This window comes from Manis pentadactyla, chromosome 9 (assembly GCF_030020395.1).
Source record: "Manis pentadactyla isolate mManPen7 chromosome 9, mManPen7.hap1, whole genome shotgun sequence".
NCBI classification, from domain to species: Eukaryota; Metazoa; Chordata; class Mammalia; order Pholidota; family Manidae; genus Manis; species Manis pentadactyla.
The window spans coordinates 112,763,702-112,787,149 of record NC_080027.1 but is presented as its reverse complement, the minus strand read 5'-3'; the positions used below and the strand labels follow the sequence as shown (position 1 = coordinate 112,787,149).

Below are 23,448 nucleotides of genomic sequence, written 5' to 3'. Positions count from 1 at the left end.
TGGATGGGTTTTGGAATATTTAACACAAATGTAAATTCTAATAAGTCAGGGGTATTATTCTTTGGACTGTGAAGAAACTTAATGAAGTTATGTTCTAAATGAAATTTTGTTTACACTATTCAAAACATAGTTCTTTTTTTAAAAAATCACGTATAGAGGCGGAAGATGGCGGCATGAGTAGAGCAGCGGAAATCTCCTCCCAAAACAACATATATCTATGAAAATATAACAAAGACAACCCTTCCTAGAATAAGGACCAGAGGACACAGGACAATATCCAGACCACATCCGCACCTGACAGAACCCAGCAACTCGCGAAGGGGGTAAGATACAAGCCCCGGCCCAGCGGGAGCCGAGCGCCCATCTCCCCAAATCCCCGCGGAGAAGAATAGGCAGAGCGGGAGGGAGACGGAGCACAGGGCTGCCGAACACCCAGCCCCAGCCATCCGGGCCAGAGTGCAGACACAGTACGTGCCCAGGGGGCCCTGGATGCTAGGGAAACAGGGCAGCAAGAACAGTGAGCAGGCACTGGAGGCTGGGCGCCAGAGGACATAAGAAAAGCGCGCGACCATTTTCTTTTTTTTTTTTTTGCTTTTTTTGCTGTTTTGTTTTGGCGAGCGCTTTTTGGAAGTCTTAAAGGGATAGGGACCCCAATACTAGGGAAACAGGGCAGCAAGACCGGTGAGCAGAGGCCTGAGGCTGGCACCGGAGAATAAAGAAAAACGAGCGACCACCTTTTTTTTCAATTAAAAAAAAAACTTTTTTTTTTTTTAATTAAAAATTTTTTTTCTATTTTTTTTTTTTTGTGTGTGGTCGTTGTTTTGTTTTGGCGGGTGCTTTCTGGAAGTCTTAAAGGGGCAGGGCGGGACACTTAATCCAGAGGTAGGGAATCCGGGGATCTCTGGGCACCCTAACCCCTGGGCTGCAGGGAGCAGGGAGGCCCCTTACGGAGATAAATAGCCTCCCAGCAGCTCCTGCTCCAACGCGACTCCACCATTTTGGAGTAGCTGCCCGAGCCAGGCCACGCCCACGGCAACAGCGGAGATTAACTCCATAGCAGCCGGGCAGGAAGCACAAACCCTGTCTGCGCGCAGCTGCGCAGCACAAGCCACTAGAGGCCGCTGTTCTCCCAGGAGAGGAGGGCCACAAACCAACAAGAAAGGAAGTCCTTCCAGCCGTCACTCGTCCCAGCTCTGCAAACTATTCCTATCACCATGAAAAGGCAAAGCTACAGGCAGACAAAGATCACAGAGACAACACCAGAGAAGGAGACAGACCTAACCAGTCTTCCTGAAAAAGAATTCAAAATAAGAATCATAAACATGCTGACAGAGATGCAGAAAAATACGCAAGAGAAATGGGATGAAGTCCGGAGGGAGATCACAGATGCCAGAAAGGAGATCGCAGAAATGAAAGAAACTCTGGAAGGGTTTATAAGCAGAATGGATAGAATGCAAGAGGCCATTGATGGAATTGAAATCAGAGAACAGGAACGCATAGAAGCTGACATAGAGAGAGACAAAAGGATATCCAGGAATGAAACAATGTTAAGAGAACTGTGTGACCAATCCAAAAGGAACAATATCCGTATTATAGGGGTCCCAGAAGAAGAAGAGAGAGGAAAAGAGATGGAAAGTATCTTAGAAGAAATAATTGCTGAAAACTTCCCCACACTGGGGGAGGAAGTAATCGAACAGACCACGGAAATACACAGAACCCCCAACAGAAAGGATCCAAGAAGGGCAACACCAAGACACATAATAATTAAAATGGCAAAGATCAAGGACAAGGAAAGAGTGTTAAAGGCAGCTAGAGAGAAAAAGGTCACCTATAAAGGGAAATCCATCAGGCTAACATCAGATTTCTCAACAGAAACCCTACAGGCCAGAAGAGAATGGCATGATATATTTAATACAATGAAACAGAAGGGCCTTGAACCAAGGATACTGTATCCAGCACGACTATCATTCAAATATGACGGTGGGATTAAACAATTCCCAGACAAACAAAAGCTGAGGGAATTTGCTTTCCACAAACCACCTCTACAGAACATCTTACAGGGACTGCTCTAGATGGGAGCACTCCTAGAAAGAGCACAGCACAAAACACCCAACATATGAAGAATCGAGGAGGAGGAACGAGAAGGGAAAGAAGAAAAGAATCTCCAGACAGTGTATATAACAGCTCAATAAGCGAGCTAAGTTAGGCAGTAAGATACTAAAGAGGCTAACCTTGAACCTTTGGTAACCACGAATTTAAAGCCTGCAATGGCAATAAGTACATATCTTTCAATAGTCACCCTAAATGTTAATGGGTTGAATGCACCAATCAAAAGACACAGAGTAACAGAATGGATAAAAAAGCAAGACTCATCTATATGCTGCTTACAAGAAACTCACCTCAAACCCAAAGACATGTACAGACTAAAAGTCAAGGGATGGAAAAACATATTTCAAGCAAACAACAGTGAGAAGAAAGCAGGGGTTGCAGTACTAATATCAGACAAAATAGACTTCAAAACAAAGAAAGTAACAAGAGATAGAGAAGGACACTACATAATGATAAAGGGCTCAGTCAAACAAGAGGATATAACCATTCTAAATATATATGCACCCAACACAGGAGCACCAGCATATGTGAAACAAATACTAACAGTACTAAACGGGGATATAGACTGCAATGCATTCATTCTAGGAGACTTCAACACACCACTCACCCCAAAGGATACATCCACTGGGCAGAAAATAAGTAAGGACACGGAAGCATTGAACAACACAGTAGAGCAGATGGACCTAATAGACATCTATAGAACTCTACATCCAAAAGCAGCGGGATATACATTCTTCTCAAGTGCACATGGAACATTCTCCAGAATAGACCACATACTAGGCCACAAAAAGAGCCTTAGAAAATTCCAAAAGATTGAAATCCTACCAACCAACTTTTCAGACCACAAAGGCATAAAACTAGAAATAAACTGTACAAAGAAAGCAAAGAGGCTCACAAACACATGGAGGCTTAACAACACGCTCCTAAATAATCAATGGATCAATGACCAAATCAAAATGGAGATCCAGCAATATATGGAAACAAATGACAACAACAACACTAAGCCCCAACTTCTGTGGGACACAGCAAAAGCAGTCTTAAGAGGAAAGTATATAGCAATCCAAGCATATTTAAAAAAGGAAGAGCAATCCCAAATGAATGGTCTAATGTCACAATTATCGAAATTGGAAAAAGAAGAACAGATGAGGCCTAAGGTCAGCAGAAGGAGGGACATAATAAAGATCAGAGAAGAAATAAATAAAATTGAGAAGAATAAAACAATAGCAAAAATCAATGAAACCAAGAGCTGGTTCTTCGAGAAAATAAACAAAATAGATAAGCCTCTAGCCAGACTTATTAAGAAGAAAAGAGAGTCAACACAAATCAACAGTATCAGAAACGAGAAACGAAAAATTACGACGGATCCCACAGAAATACAAAGAATTATTAGAGAATACTATGAAAACCTATATGCTAACAAGCTGGGAAACCTAGGAGAAATGGACAACTTCCTAGAAAAATACAACCTTCCAAGATTGACCCAGGAAGAAACAGAAAATCTAAACAGACCAATTACCAGCAACGAAATTGAAGCGGTAATCAAAAAACTACCCAAGAACAAAACCCCCGGGCCAGATGGATTTACCTCGGAATTTTATCAGACATACAGGGAAGACATAATACCCATTCTCCTTAAAGTTTTCCAAAAAATAGAAGAGGAGGGGATACTCCCAAACTCATTCTATGAAGCTAACATCACCCTAATACCAAAACCAGGCAAAGACCCCACCAAAAAAGAAAACTACAGACCAATATCCCTGATGAACGTAGATGCAAAAATACTCAACAAAATATTAGCAAACCGAATTCAAAAATATATCAAAAGGATCATACACCATGACCAAGTAGGACTCATCCCAGGGATGCAAGGATGGTACAACATTCGAAAGTCCATCAACATCATCCACCACATCAACAAAAAGAAAGACAAAAACCACATGATCATCTCCATAGATGCTGAAAAAGCATTTGACAAAGTTCAACATCCATTCATGATAAAAACTCTCAGCAAAATGGGAACAGAGGGCAAGTACCTCAACATAATAAAGGCCATCTATGATAAACCCACAGCCAACATTATATTGAACAGCGAGAAGCTGAAAGCATTTCCTCTGAGGTCGGGAACTAGACAGGGATGCCCACTCCCTCCACTGTTATTTAACATAGTACTGGAGGTCCTAGCCATGGCAAACAGACAAAACAAAGAAATACAAGGAATCCAGATTGGTAAAGAAGTTAAACTGCCACTATTTGCAGATGACAAGATACTGTACATAAAAAACCCTAAAGACTCCACCCCAAAACTACTAGAACTGATATCGGAATACAGCAAAGTTGCAGGATACAAAATCAACACACAGAAATCTGTGGCTTTCCTATATACTAACAATGAACCAACAGAAAGAGAAATCAGGAAAACAACTCCATTCACAATTGCATCAAAAAAAATAAAATACCTAGGAATAAACCTAATCAAAGAAGTGAAAGACTTGTACTCTGAAAACTACAAGTCACTCTTAAGAGAAATTAAAGGGGACACTAACAGATGGAATCTCATCACATGCTCGTGGCTAGGAAGAATTAATATCGTCAAAATGGACATCCTGCCCAAAGCAATATACAGATTTGATACAATCCCTATGAAACTACCAGCAACATTCTTCAATGAACTGGAACAAATAATTCAAAAATTCATATGGAAACACCAAAGACCCCGAATAGCCAAAGCAATCCTGAGAAAGAAGAATAAAGTAGGGGGGATCTCACTCCCCAACTTCAAGCTCTACTATAAAGCCATAGTAATCAAGACAATTTGGTACTGGCACAAGAGCAGAGCCACAGACCAATGGAACAGACTAGAGAATCCAGACATTAACCCAGACATATATGGTGAATTAATATTTGATAAAGGAGCCATGGACATACAATGGCAAAATGACAGTCTCTTCAACAGGTGGTGCTGGCAAAACTGGACAGCTACATGTAGGAGAATGAAACTGGACCATTGTCTAACCCCATATACAAAAGTAAACTCAAAATGGATCAAAGACCTGAATATAAGTCATGAAACCATTAAACTCTTGGAAGAAAACATAGGCAAAAACCTCTTAGACATAAACATGAGTGATCTCTTCTTGAACATATCTCCCCAGGCAAGGAAAACAACAGCAAAAATGAGTAAGTGGGACTATATTAAGCTGAAAAGCTTCTGTACAGAAAAGACACCATCAATAGAACAAAAAGGATCCCTACAATATGGGAGAATATATTTGAAAATGACACATCCGATAAAAGGCTTGACGTCCAGAATATATAAAGAGCTCACACGCCTCAACAACCAAAAAACAAATAACCCAATTAAAAAATGGGCAGAGGAACTGAACAGACAGTTCTCCAAAAAAGAAATACAGATGGCCAACAGACACATGAAAAGATGCTCCACATCGCTAATTATCAGAGAAATGCAAATTAAAACTACAATGAGGTATCACCTCACACCAGTAAGGATGGCTGCCATCCAAAAGACAAACAACAACAAATGTTGGTGAGGCTGTGGAGAAAGGGGAACCCTCCTACACTGCTGGTGGGAATGTAAGTTAGTTCAACCATTGTGGAAAGCAGTATGGAGGTACATCAAAATGCTCAAAACAGACTTACCATTTGACCCAGGAATTGCACTCCTAGGAATTTACCCTAAGAATGCAGCTTTCAAGTATGAGAAAGATCAGTGCACCCCTATGTTTATCGCAGCACTATTTACAATAGCCAAGAATTGGAAGCAACCTAAATGTCCATCGATAGATGAATGGATAAAGAAGATGTGGTACATATACACAATGGAATACTACTCAGCCATAAGAAAAGGGCAAATCCAACCATTTGCAGCAACATGGATGGAGCTGGAGGGTATTATGCTCAGTGAAACAAGCCAAGCGGAGAAAGAGAAATACCAAATGATTTCACTTATCTGTGGAATATAAGAACAAAGGAAAAACTGAAGGAACAAAACAGCACCAGAATCACAGAACTCAAGAATGGACTAACAGGTACCAAAGGGAAAGGGACTGGGGAGGATGGGTGGGTAGGGAGGGATAAGGGGGGGAAGAAGTAGGGGGGTATTAAGATTAGCATGCATGGGGTGGTAGGAGAAAAGGGAGGGCTGTACAACACAGAGAAGGCAAGTAGTGATCCTACAACATTTTGCTATGCTGATGGACAGTGACTATAAAGGGGTTTATAGGGGAGACCTGGTATAGGGGAGAGCCTAGTAAACATAATATTCGTCATGTAAGTGTAGATTAGTGATACCAAAAACAAAACAAAACAAAACAAAACAAAAAAGGTCAGTTCCTGTGTGGTAACCTACAATGAGTTCTACACAAGGGTATAAAGGGCATATACAAGTGTAGGCAAAGGGTCTGTTTACGTTTATACAGAAATCAAAGCCTAATTGGGCTACCCCGAAAATGAACTAAGATACGATATGAAAGAGAACTTCCAACATCAGCACTCTCGGGAAGACTCATGCCAGAAGATGATCATCAAAAAATCCCAACAAAGATCAACGCACTGCTACAGCTGTAGATGCACTCATCCCACCAGCTCCTGGACTTGCCATGGGAATGAAGGAGATATCTAAGCTGGCCTGTGCATACAGTAAAACAACAAATTTGACTGGATCTATACTGTTGGAACTCAACCAAGAATTAGGAGAAGTGCAAATTGTAGCGCTCCAAAATCTTACAACTACAGACTATTTACTGTTAAAAGAACATAAGGGATGTGAACATTCCCCAGGAATGGGTTGTTTTAATTTGTCTGATTTCTCTCAGACTGTTCCAAGTTCAGTTGGACAATATTCACCATATCATAGATAAGTTTTCACAAATGCCTAAGGTGCCAACTGGTTTTCTTGGTTTCACTGGAGATGGCTGGTAATTGCAGATATGTTTTGGTTATGTAACTATACTCCTATTATGTTAATGTGTGTGCGCAATTTAAGTAGTAGCTTAAAACCTATACATGCTGAAGTTACTCTACAAGAAGATATGTCAAAGAAATAATCAAATCTTCCCATGTTTTCTTCCGCCTGCTACTTCTATAGCTTTTCTTCTTCCTTCCTAATTACAACCCTTAAATAGAATTCGTGCCTCATATCAAATTTACCGAGTATCATAATTCTTCCAAGTGGTAAAGATACCTCAAGACAAATGCTGGGCATAGAAGCTACAGGGCATAAATATGCAAAGAAATAAAAAGCTAACCATTTCAAACAATAAGGCTTCTCTCTCACTTACCAACTTTACATTTCCCTGTATGGCCTCGGAAGATGACTGGTTAGCCAGAGACGGGTAAGATTCCTCAAGGGAGGAACAACCTAAGACAGGCACAGTCGCAGAGGGGTCATCAGGTGAGAAATTGGGGATCAACAGAGGTGAGGCTTAGAACCTCACCCCCCCTGTTCTGAGAGAAATCTTCTGCATACGTGGATGTTTTATTGCCCTTGTCTAGCTTGGATTAACACATAGTCTACAGGCACACACCTGATCATCTACATTTGCTCTCTTACAACACTAAACTATGTTTTCTACCTTTATCTTGTATCTACCTACCACTTCAGCATTTTATTAAAAATAATAATAATAAAGAGAGAAATGTGGTATCCACATATAAATCAAGTATAAAAACCAAATGAGTATTCATATTTGAACTGACTGTTTATAGTTCATAATGCATGAGCAAAACCGAAAGTTTCTGTGATGACCGCCCTTGTACTGTTCACCATGTAACTTATTCACTATGTAAGAATTTGTTCTCCATGTAAGAACTTGTTTGTTATGCCTCAGAAGATTGGAGACTGACGAAAATTAGGCTTGGGGTGGATTAATGATTGTGCATTGAGCATTGACTCCCCTATACAGAATTTTATTGTCGTTAACAATCATTTGATCAATAAATATGAGATGCCCTCACAAAAAAAAAGGACAGACTTCCAATGGTAAAATAAATAAGTAACCGGGATGTAATGTATAGCATAAGGAACATAGTCAAGATATTGTAACAGCTTGGTAGGGTGATAGCTGAAACCTAGAATTATGTATATAAATGTTTTATCACTGTGTTGTACACTTGAAACTAATGTAATGTAATACTGTGCGTCAACTACCCTTCAATAAAAAATAATTACCTAAAAAAAAAAGAAAATCAAGTATAATTTTGAATAAACTTTTTAAAATAGGCAAAATAGTAAGATGCCTATTTTAAATATTAATTTCAATTCATACATTTGAAAATCACATTTATACATTTAAAATCACATTATCTAAAAATACTTTAACTAGAAATATTGCTTTTATCCATTCTCACCTTTCCTAAAACATACTTTGCATCTTTGACACCAGTATCTCTAGCACTACAGAAGCCACTTTTAAAAGACAGCTTTACCAAGGAGTATTTACACACTATAAAATTGAGCTATTTTAATTGTATAATTCAATAGGTTTTATTAAATATTCAAAATTGTCCAGTCATCACTACAATCCAATTTTTAAACATTTCTGTCAACTTCAAAAGATCCCTGGTGCCCATTTGCATTCACATCCCTGCTCCCCTCATTTAATGTACCTTGTCTCTATGATTTACCTTTTCTGGCAATTTCATATAAATGGGATAATATGATATGTGGTTTTCTGTATCTGACTTCTGTTACTGGGCATAACATTTCTGAGGCTCATCTATGTTGTAGCATGAATCATTCCATTTTATTGCTGAATAATATTTCTTTGTATGGATATAGCACAGTTTGTTTATCCATTCATCAATTGGTAGATATTTCGGTTATTTCTAGTTTTGGCATTTATGAAAAATGTTATGACCAATCATGTACAAGTCTATGTGTGGAAACATCAGAGCCACTTTTGATAAAATAGTTTCTACAGCACTTCATCTTTACCAAGGTGAAATATACATTATTATATTATTTAATATATGTACTATTTAATATGTATATGATGCTATTATCGCATATTTTAAGCTAAAATAATCATTTGTATAGCATTAGAAAAGGCTTTTTTTGGTTTGGTTTTATTCATCCCGTGGGTATATGTGACGTCAGTGAGTAAGTGCTTCTGTACTCCTGTCTTAAAGTTTAAGATCTGTTTATCTTCAAAGATTGTCAACATTTTCAAATGTAGGGTGATACTTCTGGATTAATAAATCTATTTGAAACTTTTAAAAAAGGTAGTAGAAATTAAGTCTAAAATAACAGTAATAAAAATATATGTAAACAGATTTTACTTATCAAAAAATCAAATGTAGCTTTGTTATGCAACAATTTAAAGAAATAACAATGTTTGAATATAAAGATATAAAAATAAAATTTTGAATATAACTATACTAACAAAAAAGGAAAAAAATGCTGGTTCAGTATTAATAAGTGAGAAAACAAACTTGAAAGCAAAAAGTATTAGCAGTAAGACCAATTCACCATGATGATAGATACAGCAAAACCTCAAAATATATAAAGCAAATGACAGCATTACAGTAAGAAACTGAGCTCACAATTGCACTTAGAAATTTTAATATACATCGCAGAACTGCTCAAAAATCAGCAAGCATAATAGTGTGAACAACAATGAACAAATTTGATCTAACACACATACGGAGACCTATACCTTAAAAATAGAGAGAAAAAAACCCCAGAAAATCTACAACTGAATCAAGGAGAGGGGTAAGACTGAAGTAATGTGCATGAAGGGGTTGAGAGGAGAGAGCTAACAAAAGGAGAGCATACAGGCAGGGGAGGGTGGTAGCAACAGGCTACATCCAATGAGAAGTCTAGGGAACACATTGCAAAAGCAGAGTACGAAAAATTTCCTGACATAACAAACAAATTTATCTTAGGCTAGAAGTTAAAGTACTACACAATATTCACCTTTAACAAGTATGGCAGGAAAACACAGTTTAAAGATGACCATTATAGTGCATTATTTGAAGACCTTTGGTTGAGACCTCAGAAAGATCGAAGAAGGTGCCTTGAAGAATCTTTCAGACACACAACAGGCCTTTTACTGCTCTTACAAGTGGGACTTCCAAATTCTGTTAAACAACAGGACTTCCAAATATCTTAAAGGTGTTGCCCATAGCAGCTTGAGGGAACCCAAAGGAGAGAAGCATTTATTTCCAAAATATTCGTGGTTTTGATTTTTGTCTAACAGAGTGAACCCCAATAAGAGTCACAGAAAACAGTGTTTTAGAGGGTTGTTCTTATGTAAGCACCACTGCTTGGACTAAAAGGGATAGAGATAATAAAAAATGAGAGGTTTATTGGACTCCCTACCTTTAACAGGCAAGCAAGTTGAGAAACCTCCACAGATGCAGTTTACTTTTTTTATGGAGAAGTTCAGAGGCCAAAACCAAGAGACCAGAAAGCTGAGTCAAGAGCAGGTGTAAATAATTCCCAGACAGTGGGACTGAGACCTAATCAAGGAAGTGGCAACGTGTGTGGCTGGATTTTAGAATTGCCAGGAATCCTGTGGCCCTCTGGTTTTCCCCCTTTTTGAATGTGGAGGTGTATGATAGTTATCCTGTGCCTGAATATTGTATGTTGGGGGATGGGGGAACTAACTTGTCTCTTAAGTTCACAGCAGTTAAGATAGAGGAATAGTATTCAAGGAGCTGCATCTAAGGAGTCACACCCCAGAAGCCTCACCTCAACCACACGCAGACCTGATTTAAATGATGAAATCCGGGACTTTAGCTAATGTCATAATGGGTAAGACTTGGCGCATTGGGAAGAGTGAATGAGTGTTTTGCTAGTAGAAGGAATGTGAACGATTGTGGCCGAAGGGCAGACTGTGTTACTTCTTCATACAATGTAATACTGACATTTCTCCTCCTATGATCCCTTCTCCTGAATCTAGGCAGATCTGTGCCTACAGGGAAAATGATGCTATATGATTTCTGAGGCAATGTCACTAAAGGCAATATAGCTTCCACCTGATATTTTGGGACACTGGGGGACACCAGCCTTCAGCCTGTGAGGAAGCTCAGGCTACATGGAAAAACCACATATTTGGTGTTCCAGCCAACAGCCATCAGCCAGCCAGCCTTTGAGACGACACCATCTTACTAAGTGAGAACTACCCAGATGAGCCCAGTCAACCCTCAAGAGCTATTAGAGAAAGAACTGATTGAAACCATTACCACCTGCTTCCCTTGGTTCTTCGATATTCATGTTCTAAGGGAGAAACAGTACCAAATACAGCATTATCTAGCTTCACACACCTGATTTCACAGGTTACAGCTGGTGTGGTAAATAAGTCTTCTACAGGCCACTCCAGTGTTTTATAAAGCCAGTTCCTTAGATTAGCATATGATAAAGCCATGTAGCCACAGCTGCATTCTTTTGCTATAAAGTAAGTTTCTTAGTTGTATGGGACACGCAGACAGTAGCCAAGATCTCTCTTGACTCAATAGATGGAGTTGCTGGCAGAAGCACTGCAGTGAAAGAAAGCAATTCCATATCCAAAATAAGTATCTGTTCGGGTGAGGACAAATCACCATCCCCTTCAAGATGGAAGGTGTCACTGCCACTAAGTTGACTTACTGGGCCCCTAGGGAACAATGCCTTATTGAACGCTTGCATTTGCCTCTGCTGTTGGCAGCTTGGGCTCTCAGTGGTAGTGGCAGCCAGGTCAGACTTCATGAGGGAAAGTCCCACGTCTGAGCTCCTGTAATCCAGATTGCCACTGTCCTGCAGATGAGCTCAAAGACCATTCCCTGGGGTGCCTATGGAAAGAGGCTGACTGCTGATCTTGTCCATGTGATTACTGAGTCCAGGCAGTTGTCCACTCCCTTGGATGAGTAGCCTTCAATGAGTATTCACATGGAACACAAATACCCTCAACTTTGTGTCCCATCCACACACCTCTCCAGACTTCCCTGTCACTAATCTTCCAATTTTGTTTTTTCTAAAGTTCCAAATAAACCAGTAGTCACCATTTATTGATCAAGGTAGATCTACTTCTCTGACCATTTCTCCAACTATGGTGGAATTTTAGGACCCCAAGGATTAGTATTAACTCAGAGTCAGTATCTAGTAATTCCCCCAAAATCTGAGTATTTCACTTTTTCTAGGATAGAGTCACCCTGGTAAATGGATGCAAGTCCTTTTCAAGAAGGCTGATATACCCTTTATTCTACCTCATGCTCCAACAGGATACAAAAGTTATGATTTTTAGTCTATATTATCAAAAGGGTTTCAATAAAATATGCACAAATTACTCTCTTTAATATAAAATATGATTTTTACTATCTTACTTGTCTTAGCTCAACAATTCAGTTGGGGAAAATAAAGCTATATGCCATCAAAAAATAAACTAAGAAAGCTTAACAAATATTAGCAAAAAAAGTAATTGGAAAATTCAAGATTTTAGTTGCAGTTAATTATGATAAGGGTAAATGTATGTTGATTCAAGAAAGTTTATTATGCCTTATTAATAGACATTGGCACATCAAAATATTAGATAATGCCAGGACTATCTGATATATAATAACTATTGTGTCTTCTATGTTGAAAACACTGTCCTGGGTTGGACTTAACCTTTTATATTATTGGAAAACAGCTCTGAGGGTATTTATTGCATCACTTTACAGGCAGATGGTTGGCCTGCCATGGTGTTAAAAGTCCTTTAGAGGCACAAAAGGATATTTCTCAAAATAGACAAGACTAATCCTAGAGTCTAGGGTACACTGTAAGTTTAAACCTCTGGTACAACTACTCTGTGAGAAGGAATTAGAGCTGATCCTCTGGCTTTATCCCATATATTTACCATTTACTCAGTATATAGGTTGAAATTATTATGATAGCCCTTATTCAGTACTTTTGATTTCCCTCCAGTTTCATTTATTTTACTGATGTTTACCCTGATTTAGTCATTTATCCCATCTGCTTCACTGAAAAATGTAGTACTTGGTTTTTAGCATTTCTTATTAAAATAGCAGGGAATTTTAATCAAATATCAGACCAATAAATTATTAGGTAGAAATAAGCAGCTAGAAAACAAAAGGCAAATTTAAAAGAATGTTGAGTTTATAAGAATAATTCCACAAACAAATTAGGATACTTATTATCTTCAAGAAGTAATCTTCATACTATATTTGATTGCTTGACTCTGGTGTGATGAGGAGTTTATGATGGGAAATATTTAACTCTGCCATCCAACCCTGGATTTTAGTGACTCAAACAAGGGAAAACGAACATCCAGAAATGCTTCAGGCACCACAAGAACTGTGGTATCATCCCAGTGATATTTAGGAAAAAAATTAAGATCCTTATTTTCTATTACTGAATTACAAATGCTGGGAAGTACAGGTAAGAGATTCTGATATATAAAATGAAATCTAGTTATTCTAAAAATTAAATCATGACGGATCTGTACCTTCAGTGGCATTAAAAAGCCAGGTTAACATATATATATATATGCTGGTGCTGGATAATTGAGTCAGATTGATATTTGGATGTTACATATTTCTCATCAAATTGAATATAAATTTTATTAAGTATTATATAGAACACTTGATGAAGTGTTAATTAAAGCAGTGTTTATCAAACTGTTATATATCACAGCAAGCTTTTACTTATAACTGTCTATATTTTATATGAAACATTTACACATGTCTAATATAAGAAATGTCTGCTTATCACTCCCATTAGATTCCACTTTTCCTTCTACTAACTCTAATTTATAGAGCTGATTCTCTAGAATTAGGAGAGGATTAAGAGGAGACAGGATTAAGCAATTAAAGATGACATGTGATCCCATCTGGACAAATAACTGGAGGCTCCATCATCTGTTCTAGACATAAATGCCTTGTTTTATCTCCTCAACTTTTTTCTTCCAGTCTTGCTCCTTCCTCCTGAAATTCTTATTCTTTACCCTTTCTTAGCTTGTACTTCTCTCTTCTGTATCTCTTTTTAAATCTCTGCATTGCCTATTCATCTAATGTACTAATGTAGTACTATTAGCCCTAATACACTTTTTTTGACCATCCATTATATATACCTGTGATATAGGCACAGGTGTAGATAAGAAAAGTAGGACAAACCAAAGTAAGTACAGAAAAGTTTCTTCCATAAAGGTGTTCACATCTTAGGGAGCTGATTATTAAATAAATAATGAACGAGTAAGGTACAAAATGATAGCATGGAGAGTGAAGCAACTGAGCCCCTTCATTTTTAAATAATACGTTGTATTACTTTCTTACTCCACATAGCAACTCATATACTTGGTGATGGAAAGGATTGGGGTATGTGAAAAGTCTGATAAAGTGGTGCAGTAATATTTGGGGAGTTGTGGAAACCCTAATGGGAGATGGGAGGTAAAGTATGACTTTTTAAGGGGAGAAAGGCCAGGTCTTAGAGAAAATAAATCGGACCTAAACACGGATAAACCTCTGCATTCTAGATCAAAGTTTTATCAACAGCTGAACAACTTGCACACTGCAATGAATTGAGATACTGTAAAGTCACTTTCTTAAGGTCTTTATTTTCTACTCATCTTTAACAAAACCTTTTGTTTCAACAACTAACTTAATCTATAAAACAGCCTAAAAGAGTGTTCTTTGTGTCAACTAAGTATGACCTTTTCTAAATAAACCTTTTAAAACCTCAAGAGGTCAGCTAACCACAACAGGATTAAGTTAATAAAATATTATCTCAAATGCAAACTCCACACTCTTTCAAGCAGCTGAATCATTAGTAGATCTGAAAAGCTGCTATGATTGTAGGATTCCCTTTCCCAGGAATCATGTATGGTTATACCAGTATGTATTTTGTTTTTATGTTAAAGTAGAATAAGAAAGTAATAGGAAAATTCATTTTTTAGAGGCTCAATAAGAAAAAAATGTGTAAATGACACACACAAAAAAAAATCCCAAACTTCACGACTGTAACTGTGTTTTAGAAAAAAACAGCTCTATAAATCATTTCAAACCAAAGTCACAGGAATGTAATGGAGATTACTAAAGTTTTGGAGATTATTAAAGCATTTGATGATGATAAAAAAATTAAGCATCTTGCGTTCCTAAATTCAAGCAGAAGTCTCATTTTCCAAAATATTTGGGATTAGGCTGAATGCCCATTCAGAATATGGTCATGTCTAATGCCACCAGTTAGCACTCACTTACTCTACATTTAAAAACAACCAAATCAACTAGGACAGCTAGAAAAAAGTATTCTAAACTTAAAAGATACTCTCTTTCATATAAAAAAAATCCTTTTCCCCTGCAAAATATGCCAAGTTATTTATAAAGAATAGTAATTCCCTCTCCCTCTCTCCTTCCCATATAATTCAAAATATGAAACTGAGAAAACATTAATTCTTCCAAAAACTTCACCTAAAGTTACTTGGCAGTAGAAATTGAGAGTTCTTGAAATTGACATAAAAATGTAGTTTTTAAAACAAACCAAAACAGCAGTAGACTCATAGACACTGAGAAGTGACTGGTGGTTACCACGGGGAAGGGATGAGGTGGGTGGGTGTGGAGGGCGAGGGGGATAAAGGAGCACGAAAACCTCAATCATAATATAAGTTGGTCATGGGGATGGTAGGACAGCATGGAGAATATAGTCAATGATTCTGTAACATCTTTCTATGCTGAAAAATAGTAACTGTACTAGTTGGGGTGAGGATTTAATAATGTGTGTATCTGTTGAGTTACACTGTGTTGTTTACTTGAAACCAATATAATTTGTGTATCAACCATACTTCAATTAAAAAAAGAAATGCACAGTTTTATATGTTAAACCAAGTGATACAATGAACATATGCATTTTGTTATGATTTAGTTAAATTTTTGGATCCAAAACACTACAATTTTTTTTAAGTAATGTCAACCTTATAAAGATGAAACACATAAACATGATTATAAAATCTAGGCAGATTACAATTTCCTGTCCTCTTCTCCCCTTCCCTCTCCTCTGCTTCTAAACCAGGCAGTGCAGCATCTACTTCATAGACACAGAAACATACTTAAAACACTTCCCCTATCAGTTTGAGTATTAGCTTTCAAGTTGAAACTGCACACACTTATAGTCTGCCTTACAGTTGTATTACATGACCTGTTTAACTTTGTGAGATGCCAGTTTAAGCATACAGACATTTAATAATGTTTTTAGATTAATGATTAATAATCCTTTTAGATTTGTCATATGACTCTCCAATTAGTTTTTCACTCCAAATCAAATTTTGTAATCTATATATACTGAAAGGCTTTTGTGATCTTGAGAGTAATTTGATCAATCTAGATGTAAGTTCACTAAAGTACAAGATGAGACTAGACAGTACTGACCTAAAAATATCTTAAGACACTTTTGTCTACAAGGAGTACTGACTGCTTCTCTATTGTTTAGGTAAGGAAACCATTAACAAAAGCACTCAACTTAATCCTATACAGACATGAAAGATGAGAAAGACAGAGGCAATTTCTAAACCAATAGCAAATAAGTTAATAAATTCACTCTCCGACCCAAGAAGAAAGTGCACAGACAGTATAGAAATCAGCAATATCCCCACCCCTTTTACAACATTTGCAAAATAAGGTATTCTGCTCCAAATTGTGTGACTCCACAGCCAACTGCACCACCAGTATTTTCAATCTTAAGAGACCACAATCATATTTAGAGCCTTATTAAAATTGAAATATATACTTTTTAACTTTTCAAATTTAATGTATCAGTTTAAAGGAAAAAACAAAGACTAACACCTGTAAATGTGTTACATTTTCAAAAGTATTTTCAAACACATCATCTCATTATCTCTTTTACTCTGCTGGAGAGGGCATCCAGGTTCCCATTTAATAAGGAAAGAAACTGTGGCTTTTAGAAGGTAGATAACATGCTTGAAGTCATGAAGACAAAGGGATAAATCTGAAACCATAAGTTCAAGCTCTTAGATCAACACATATTTTCATTCACTTCTTTAACTGAAGGACCTATTAACAGGTCACCTTCTTACTGATTCGCAGTGTAATGCTATACATAGACCTGCTATGATAAAAAGAAATAGACTTGACATTTATTCACTGAGCATGTATCTCAAAACCAAATGAAGCTATTCCATTTTAATAAGCATCAAGAAATGCAAGTGAATTTGCAGTCACTATAAAGTTGAGTGTATTTTTCAACGTTTAAAAAATTTTAAGTCCACCCACAGTTAACCTACCCAAATTTTTAACTTATTTTAACATCATTTTTAAGAAAATTTAAGGCTACATGTATACTTGACAAAATAATGTAACTATTAGTTTCTGTTACATTTTGATTTAAATACCTACTGTCTGAAGGGTAAAAGGAAAGAAAAAAACCTTGCAATTTTAGTAGTTTCCTGTTAGTTAATGAATGCTGAAATGAGGAAACTTTTTATTCATAATGCCCCCTACTGGCAGCTCAAGAGGTTCTAATATATTTTTCACAGGAGAATGAGTTAAGTATGGTGTCCGCCACCACCTGCACATAAATCCCCTGGAAACCTTGTATAGTCAGAGACTGCATCTTATTTATCTTTGATTCCCCAGAGCCTAGCATGATGCCAAGCATAGCTGGTGCTCAGTAAACATTTGTTGAGCAATTGAACCCACACTGATATCCCTTTGTGTATGCAACCTACGCTGTGCAACAGTTTTTACAAACCTAAAATCAGAACTATTTCTCCTTCATAGAGCTACTCTTATTAAATACTGCTTAAATAAAAAAGGAACTATTTGCATGTAGAGATACTATTTAACTTGCCTTGGAATCTGCCACATCTTCAATTGATTAGTAACTTAAGAGTGGCAAAAAGCTTTGGTTAACTTTTTATTCTAAGAATTATTTAGCCAGCTGTGAAGCAAAAGGTAGTACAAATGCTTTGTGCACTAACAAAGAAATGAAGTTTCCAAAAACCCCTAGGAAGTAAAAAAACAAAACTACTGTTGTTTTGAACCAAGTTTTTCAAACTTGGATTAAACTAAAATCAAATCAGTTTGGGTTTTGTTTTTTTAACTTACAAAGAACAATATTCTGTTAGCAAGCTGCATACCTAATTCAGGTCAAACAGTTTTGGTATATATCAAAATAATTGCAAGATTAAGTTTAGTACTCTCCTCTAATTGCCACAAAAGAAAACATTTGACTTTATGCTACAAAGGTGGTCTGGTCCATTCTATAGCTTTCTGGCCCTATATTTTCTATATGCTTCACAAATATTTAAAATATTCACATATGTATAATTCTCAAAGTATTATAAGACTATTTTGCTTCTCCAGCTATAACAAAGAAAGAAACCCTACCATTTGCAACAACATGGATGGAGCCATAGGGTATTATGCTCAGTGAAATAAGTCAGGCAAAGAAAGACAAATACCAAATGATTTCCCTCATTTGTGAAGTATAACAACAAAGCAAAACTGAAGGAACAAAATAGCAGCAGACTCACAGACTCCAAGAAGGGAATAGTGGTTACCAAAGGGGAGAGGTAGGGAAGGGAGGGTGGAGAGGGAGGGAGAAGAGGATTGTGGGGTATCATGATTGGTGCACATGGTGTGTGTGGGGTCATGGGGAAGACCGTGTAGCACAGAGAAGGCAAACAGTGACTCTGTGGCATCTTACTACACTGATGGAGAGTGACTGCAATGGGGAATGGGGGCGGACTCGATAATAAGGGTGAATGTAATAACCACATTGTTTTTCTTGTGAAACCTTCATAAGAGTGTATATCAATGATACCTTAATAAAAAAAAAAGACTATGTTGCTTCTCAAACTTCTTCAGTTTGTGGTACTGTGAGACTGTATTGGAAGAAATCAAACATTTATATCATAATATTAACCTATGTTTTAAAGTGGTAATTACCTTAACATATATTTATTCAATAAGGAATTGTTGAGTTGGCCCATTATGTGCCTGGCACTGTTCTGGGAACTACAGTTACACAATAAAGAAATTAAGTTCCTTCTGAAACTTACTATCTTATACTCTTTTTTCTAGAAAGGAAAAAAGCAGAACCATTCCTGTGCTCCAAACTAGAAATAGGGATTCTTTGCAAAGGGGAAGAGTTAAATCTAAAAGCTCTCAGTTCACAAAACTTACTGGAAGACTCACAGAAACTCCAAAAGAGCTGTTAAGCCTAGAAGAAAGAGGAAAGTAATAAATGAAACTTTAAAATTAGTGTTTACCTCTGAATTGCTTCAAGAATATCCTTCACGTCTGCCATTAACTTTTGAAGACATACAAACGCTTCTTCAAATGACGCTATTTTTGAAAAGGTCAGAGATGAATTTGAGCCCAGTCTTTGAAACACATCCATGCTAAAATAGAGAAAAAGAAAAAATACTCATAGGTACAAATGCATATTTATTATAATCCAAGTATTTCCATTTCTAATGTATAAAATAAGGTAATATTTATAACTTATCTTTGGTAAGGCTGATCTATTACACAAGAAATAAGAGACATGACTTGTAAATGCCTGGCTAACATTCATTCAAAGGATCTAGGTTGACCACCACACAGGTCTAACCTAAAGTAATACTGTAAAAGCTGTGTGAAGAATGTTTCATTCTAAGAAACCATAAGGGATGGGAGGAAAATAACACTATCAATCTACATTTGAGTCAGCACATAAGTATTGACAGTATTCCAGTACATAAAGATGAAGAAAAACATTAGACATCAGATTGATTGTTGAAGCTGGAAGCTACAAATGTACATACACTTCACTCTGGCAATTCCAATTCTAGCAAAATCTATCACATATTAGCATTCACGACTGGGCAACACTTAGCAATCACCCAAATGTTCAACAATATAAAAAGTGTTAATAGTGAATTAACCACCTAATGAAATACCAAACAACTATTAAAATAGTGCCTATGCCAGCTATAAAACAAACAGAAGATACAATATTTACTTATATAACCTAAGAAAAATATTAAAAAATCAAAACACATGCTGTACTAGGTTAAAGAGTGTTTCCCAATCCCCAAATTCATGTTCGCCCAAACCTCAGATACTTAAAATAGGATCTTTGGAGATGTAATTAGTTAAGATAAAATGAGGTCGCACTGGATTATGTGGCCACTACCCTACACGAAGACAAGGCAGAAACTGGAGTGATATATCTACAAAGATCGCTGGCAACTACAGAAGCTGGGAAGATTCTCCCTCAGAACTTCCAAAGAACCAACACTGCAGACACCTGGATTTCAGACATTCTAGCCTCTAGAACTGTGAGCAAATAAATTTCTGTTATTTTAAACCACTTAATTTGTGGCTATTTGAGGTATAAGCCCTAGGAAACTAACACATATGCCTATTACATGTACATAATATTACCCACATTAACTGGTTACCTTTAGGTAGAAGCATTCAAGGGAATCTTCTCCTCTACAGTCATTTCCAAAACTTTTTATAAATGTAGTAAAACACACATACTATTCACCATTTTAACCATCTTAAAGTATACATTTCCATGGCATTTAGTACATTCACAGTGTTGTGCAACTATCACCACTATCTAGTTATAGAACATTTTCTTCACTCCAATTGTATATCCATTCACTCCCTCCCACCCAGTTCCTGGCAACCCCTAACCTGTTTTCTGTCTCTATGGACTTGCCTACTATGGATACTTCATATAAATGGAAACATGAATTATGTGACCTTTTATGTCTGGCTTCTTTTAACATTCATTCATGTTATAGCAAATGTCACTACTTCATTCCTTTTTATGGCTGAATAATAGTCCATTGTATGGATATACCACTTTTGTTTATGTATTCATCTGTTGGTGGATATTGGATTATTTGAACTCTGATTACTGTAAACATTGTTGCTATAATTTATGTACAAGTTTTTGTTTGAACACTTGTGTTCAACTTTGGGAGGTATATACTGAAAAGTGAAATTGCTGGGTCTTATGTTGATTGGATGTTTAACTTACTGAGGAACCACAAAACTGTTTTCAAAAATGGCTACACAATTTTGCATTTCTATAAGCAATGTATGAAAGTTCCAATTTATCCACATTCTCACCATCGTTTGTTATTTCCCTTTTTTTTTTTCAATGCCCATCCTAGTGAATATGGCATTTTCATTTGCCTAAGGACTAATGATGTTGAGCACCATTTCATGTACTTGTTGACCATTTATACATCTTTGGAGAATTTTCTATTCATTCTTTGCCCATTTTTAGTCAGATTGTCTTGTTATTATTGAGTTCTAGAAGTTCATTGTAGATTCTGGACACCAGACCCTTATCAGATTTATATAACTTGCAAATATTTTCTTCCATTCTATAGGCTGTCTTTTTTCCTTAAGCTGTCCTTTGATGCAGAAAATAATTTAATTTTGAAGAACTCCAATTTATCTTTTATATATCTTTTGGTGGTCTGTGCAGTCCAGTCTGTGGTACCAGGTGGGCTTGCCCCTATTTATCTTTTGTTTGTATTTTTGGTGTCATTGTCTATGAAATCATTCCCTAACCCAAGATCACAAAGATTTATTCTGTTTACTTCTAAGAGTCTTATAGTTTTAGTTCTTATATTTTGGTCATTTATCTATTTTGAGTTAATTTTTGTATGTAGCGTAAGGTCAGTATCCAAATTCATCCTTTTGAGTGCAGCGAATGGGTCATCCCACACCATTTCTTAAAGAGACCATTCTTTCTCTACTGAATGGTCTTGGCATCCTTGTCAAAATCAGCATAGATGTGTGTGTTTATTTCTGAACTTTTGATTCTATTCCATTGATATGTGTGTCTACATTTATGCCATAGCATTGTTTTGAATACTATATTTTTGTATTAAGTTTGTAATACTATAGTTTTGTATTAAGTTTTGAAATCAGGATGCACGAGTCTTCTAACTTTCTTAAGTCTTCCAATCCATGAACATCGGATTTTTCCATTTAATTCAGGTCTTCTTTAATTTCCTTCGGGAATGTTTTGTAGTTTTCAGTGTATAACTCTTGCACCACCTTGGTTAAATTTATTCCTAAGTATTTTATTCTTTTTGATGATAATGTCAGAATTGTTTTCATTTGTTTTTCAGATTATTCACTGATAGTGTATAGAAAAATAACTCATTTTGTGCATTTATTATTTTAAAGATAAACACCATAAGCTACTTAAAAAATACTTACTTTTTAAAAATGTTCACACATTTAAACTCTAGTCACCATATTAAATTTGGAAAAACAAACCCAGGAATGTAGAAAGGAGAAAATACCTAACACCCATAGTCCACCAACAAGAGAGAAGTATTAGTGGTGTCCCCACAGGGGCTTCCTTCATCTTTTTCTGGGTGTATATGCATTTTGTGTGGGTGTGTGTGTGTGTGTGTGTGTGTGTGTGTGTGTGTGAGAGAGAGAGAGAGAGAGAGAGAAAGACAGAGACAGAGACAAAGAGAAAGAGAGACAGAGAATGAATATAGCAAATAAACTCTTTCAGGAAAGCCATAATAAATAAAAATTCTATATACTAGACATTATTATTCCCCCAAATTCCATTATAGTTGTTATACAGACATATGAACTTGCTGTAAAATAAGGGCACTAAAAATTCCTCCTCCAAGACCTATCCTAACTGACAGAATGCAGGAGAAATGAGGAAGATGAGGACGAGAACAGCCATACCAGTCATAGGACGGGCAAGAATAATCATCTGCTGTGGCTACTGTTCCTCTTGCTCCTGTCTCAGCAAAATCATGGTGTATGAGCAAATCCTGCTGGCTCTACCTTTAAAATATATCCAGCATCTGACCAATTCTTACCATTTCTATCACATCTCTCCTGATCCAATTCATTTTCCACCTGTATTATCATATTAGACACCTACCTGGCCTTCCTTCATCCTCATCATTCAGTTTATTCTCAACATGGCAGAGCAACCTTTTTTAAAACACCAGCTTTATCATGTCATTTCTTTGCTAAAACTGGTGCAGTGGCTTTTACCAACAGTCTGAGCCTTAAGTCCTTAACAATAGCTTAATAGTTTATAAGGCCCTACACAAAAAGCATACTGTCTCTCACCCCTTCAGTTCCTCTAACTCTGCCCCCTTCCTCCAGCCACACTGGCCTCCTTGCATACCAGACATGTTCCTTCAAGGTCTGTGCTATTTCTGTTCCTTTATCTGTAATTCTCTTCCTGCAAAAAACTACATGCTCCATTTTCACATCCTCAGAACACAGGACAAATGTCGTTTTTTAAATGAGTTTCCTAGAACACCCCCTAAGACTGTAACTCCTGTTCCTCCCTAAATAATGCTTATTCCTCCTTTCTTCTTTACTCTTCAAATTTATGAC

General features: G+C 36.8%; 1 protein-coding gene across 4 annotated transcripts in view; it reads right to left on the bottom strand.

Annotated features, from left to right (window-relative positions):
• Positions 1 to 23,448, bottom strand: part of SWT1 (SWT1 RNA endoribonuclease homolog) — a 111,635-nt gene that overhangs the window by 31,787 nt on the left and 56,400 nt on the right. For all 4 annotated transcript variants that reach the window (XR_008999385.1, XM_057507946.1, XM_036912552.2 and 1 more), the window contains one exon: positions 19,323 to 19,454. Coding sequence is in view for 3 of the 4 variants with exons in the window: in XM_057507946.1 (XP_057363929.1) it covers positions 19,323 to 19,454 (132 nt within the window). In the remaining variant the exon portion in view is untranslated. The remainder of the gene's footprint in view (positions 1 to 19,322; positions 19,455 to 23,448) is intronic.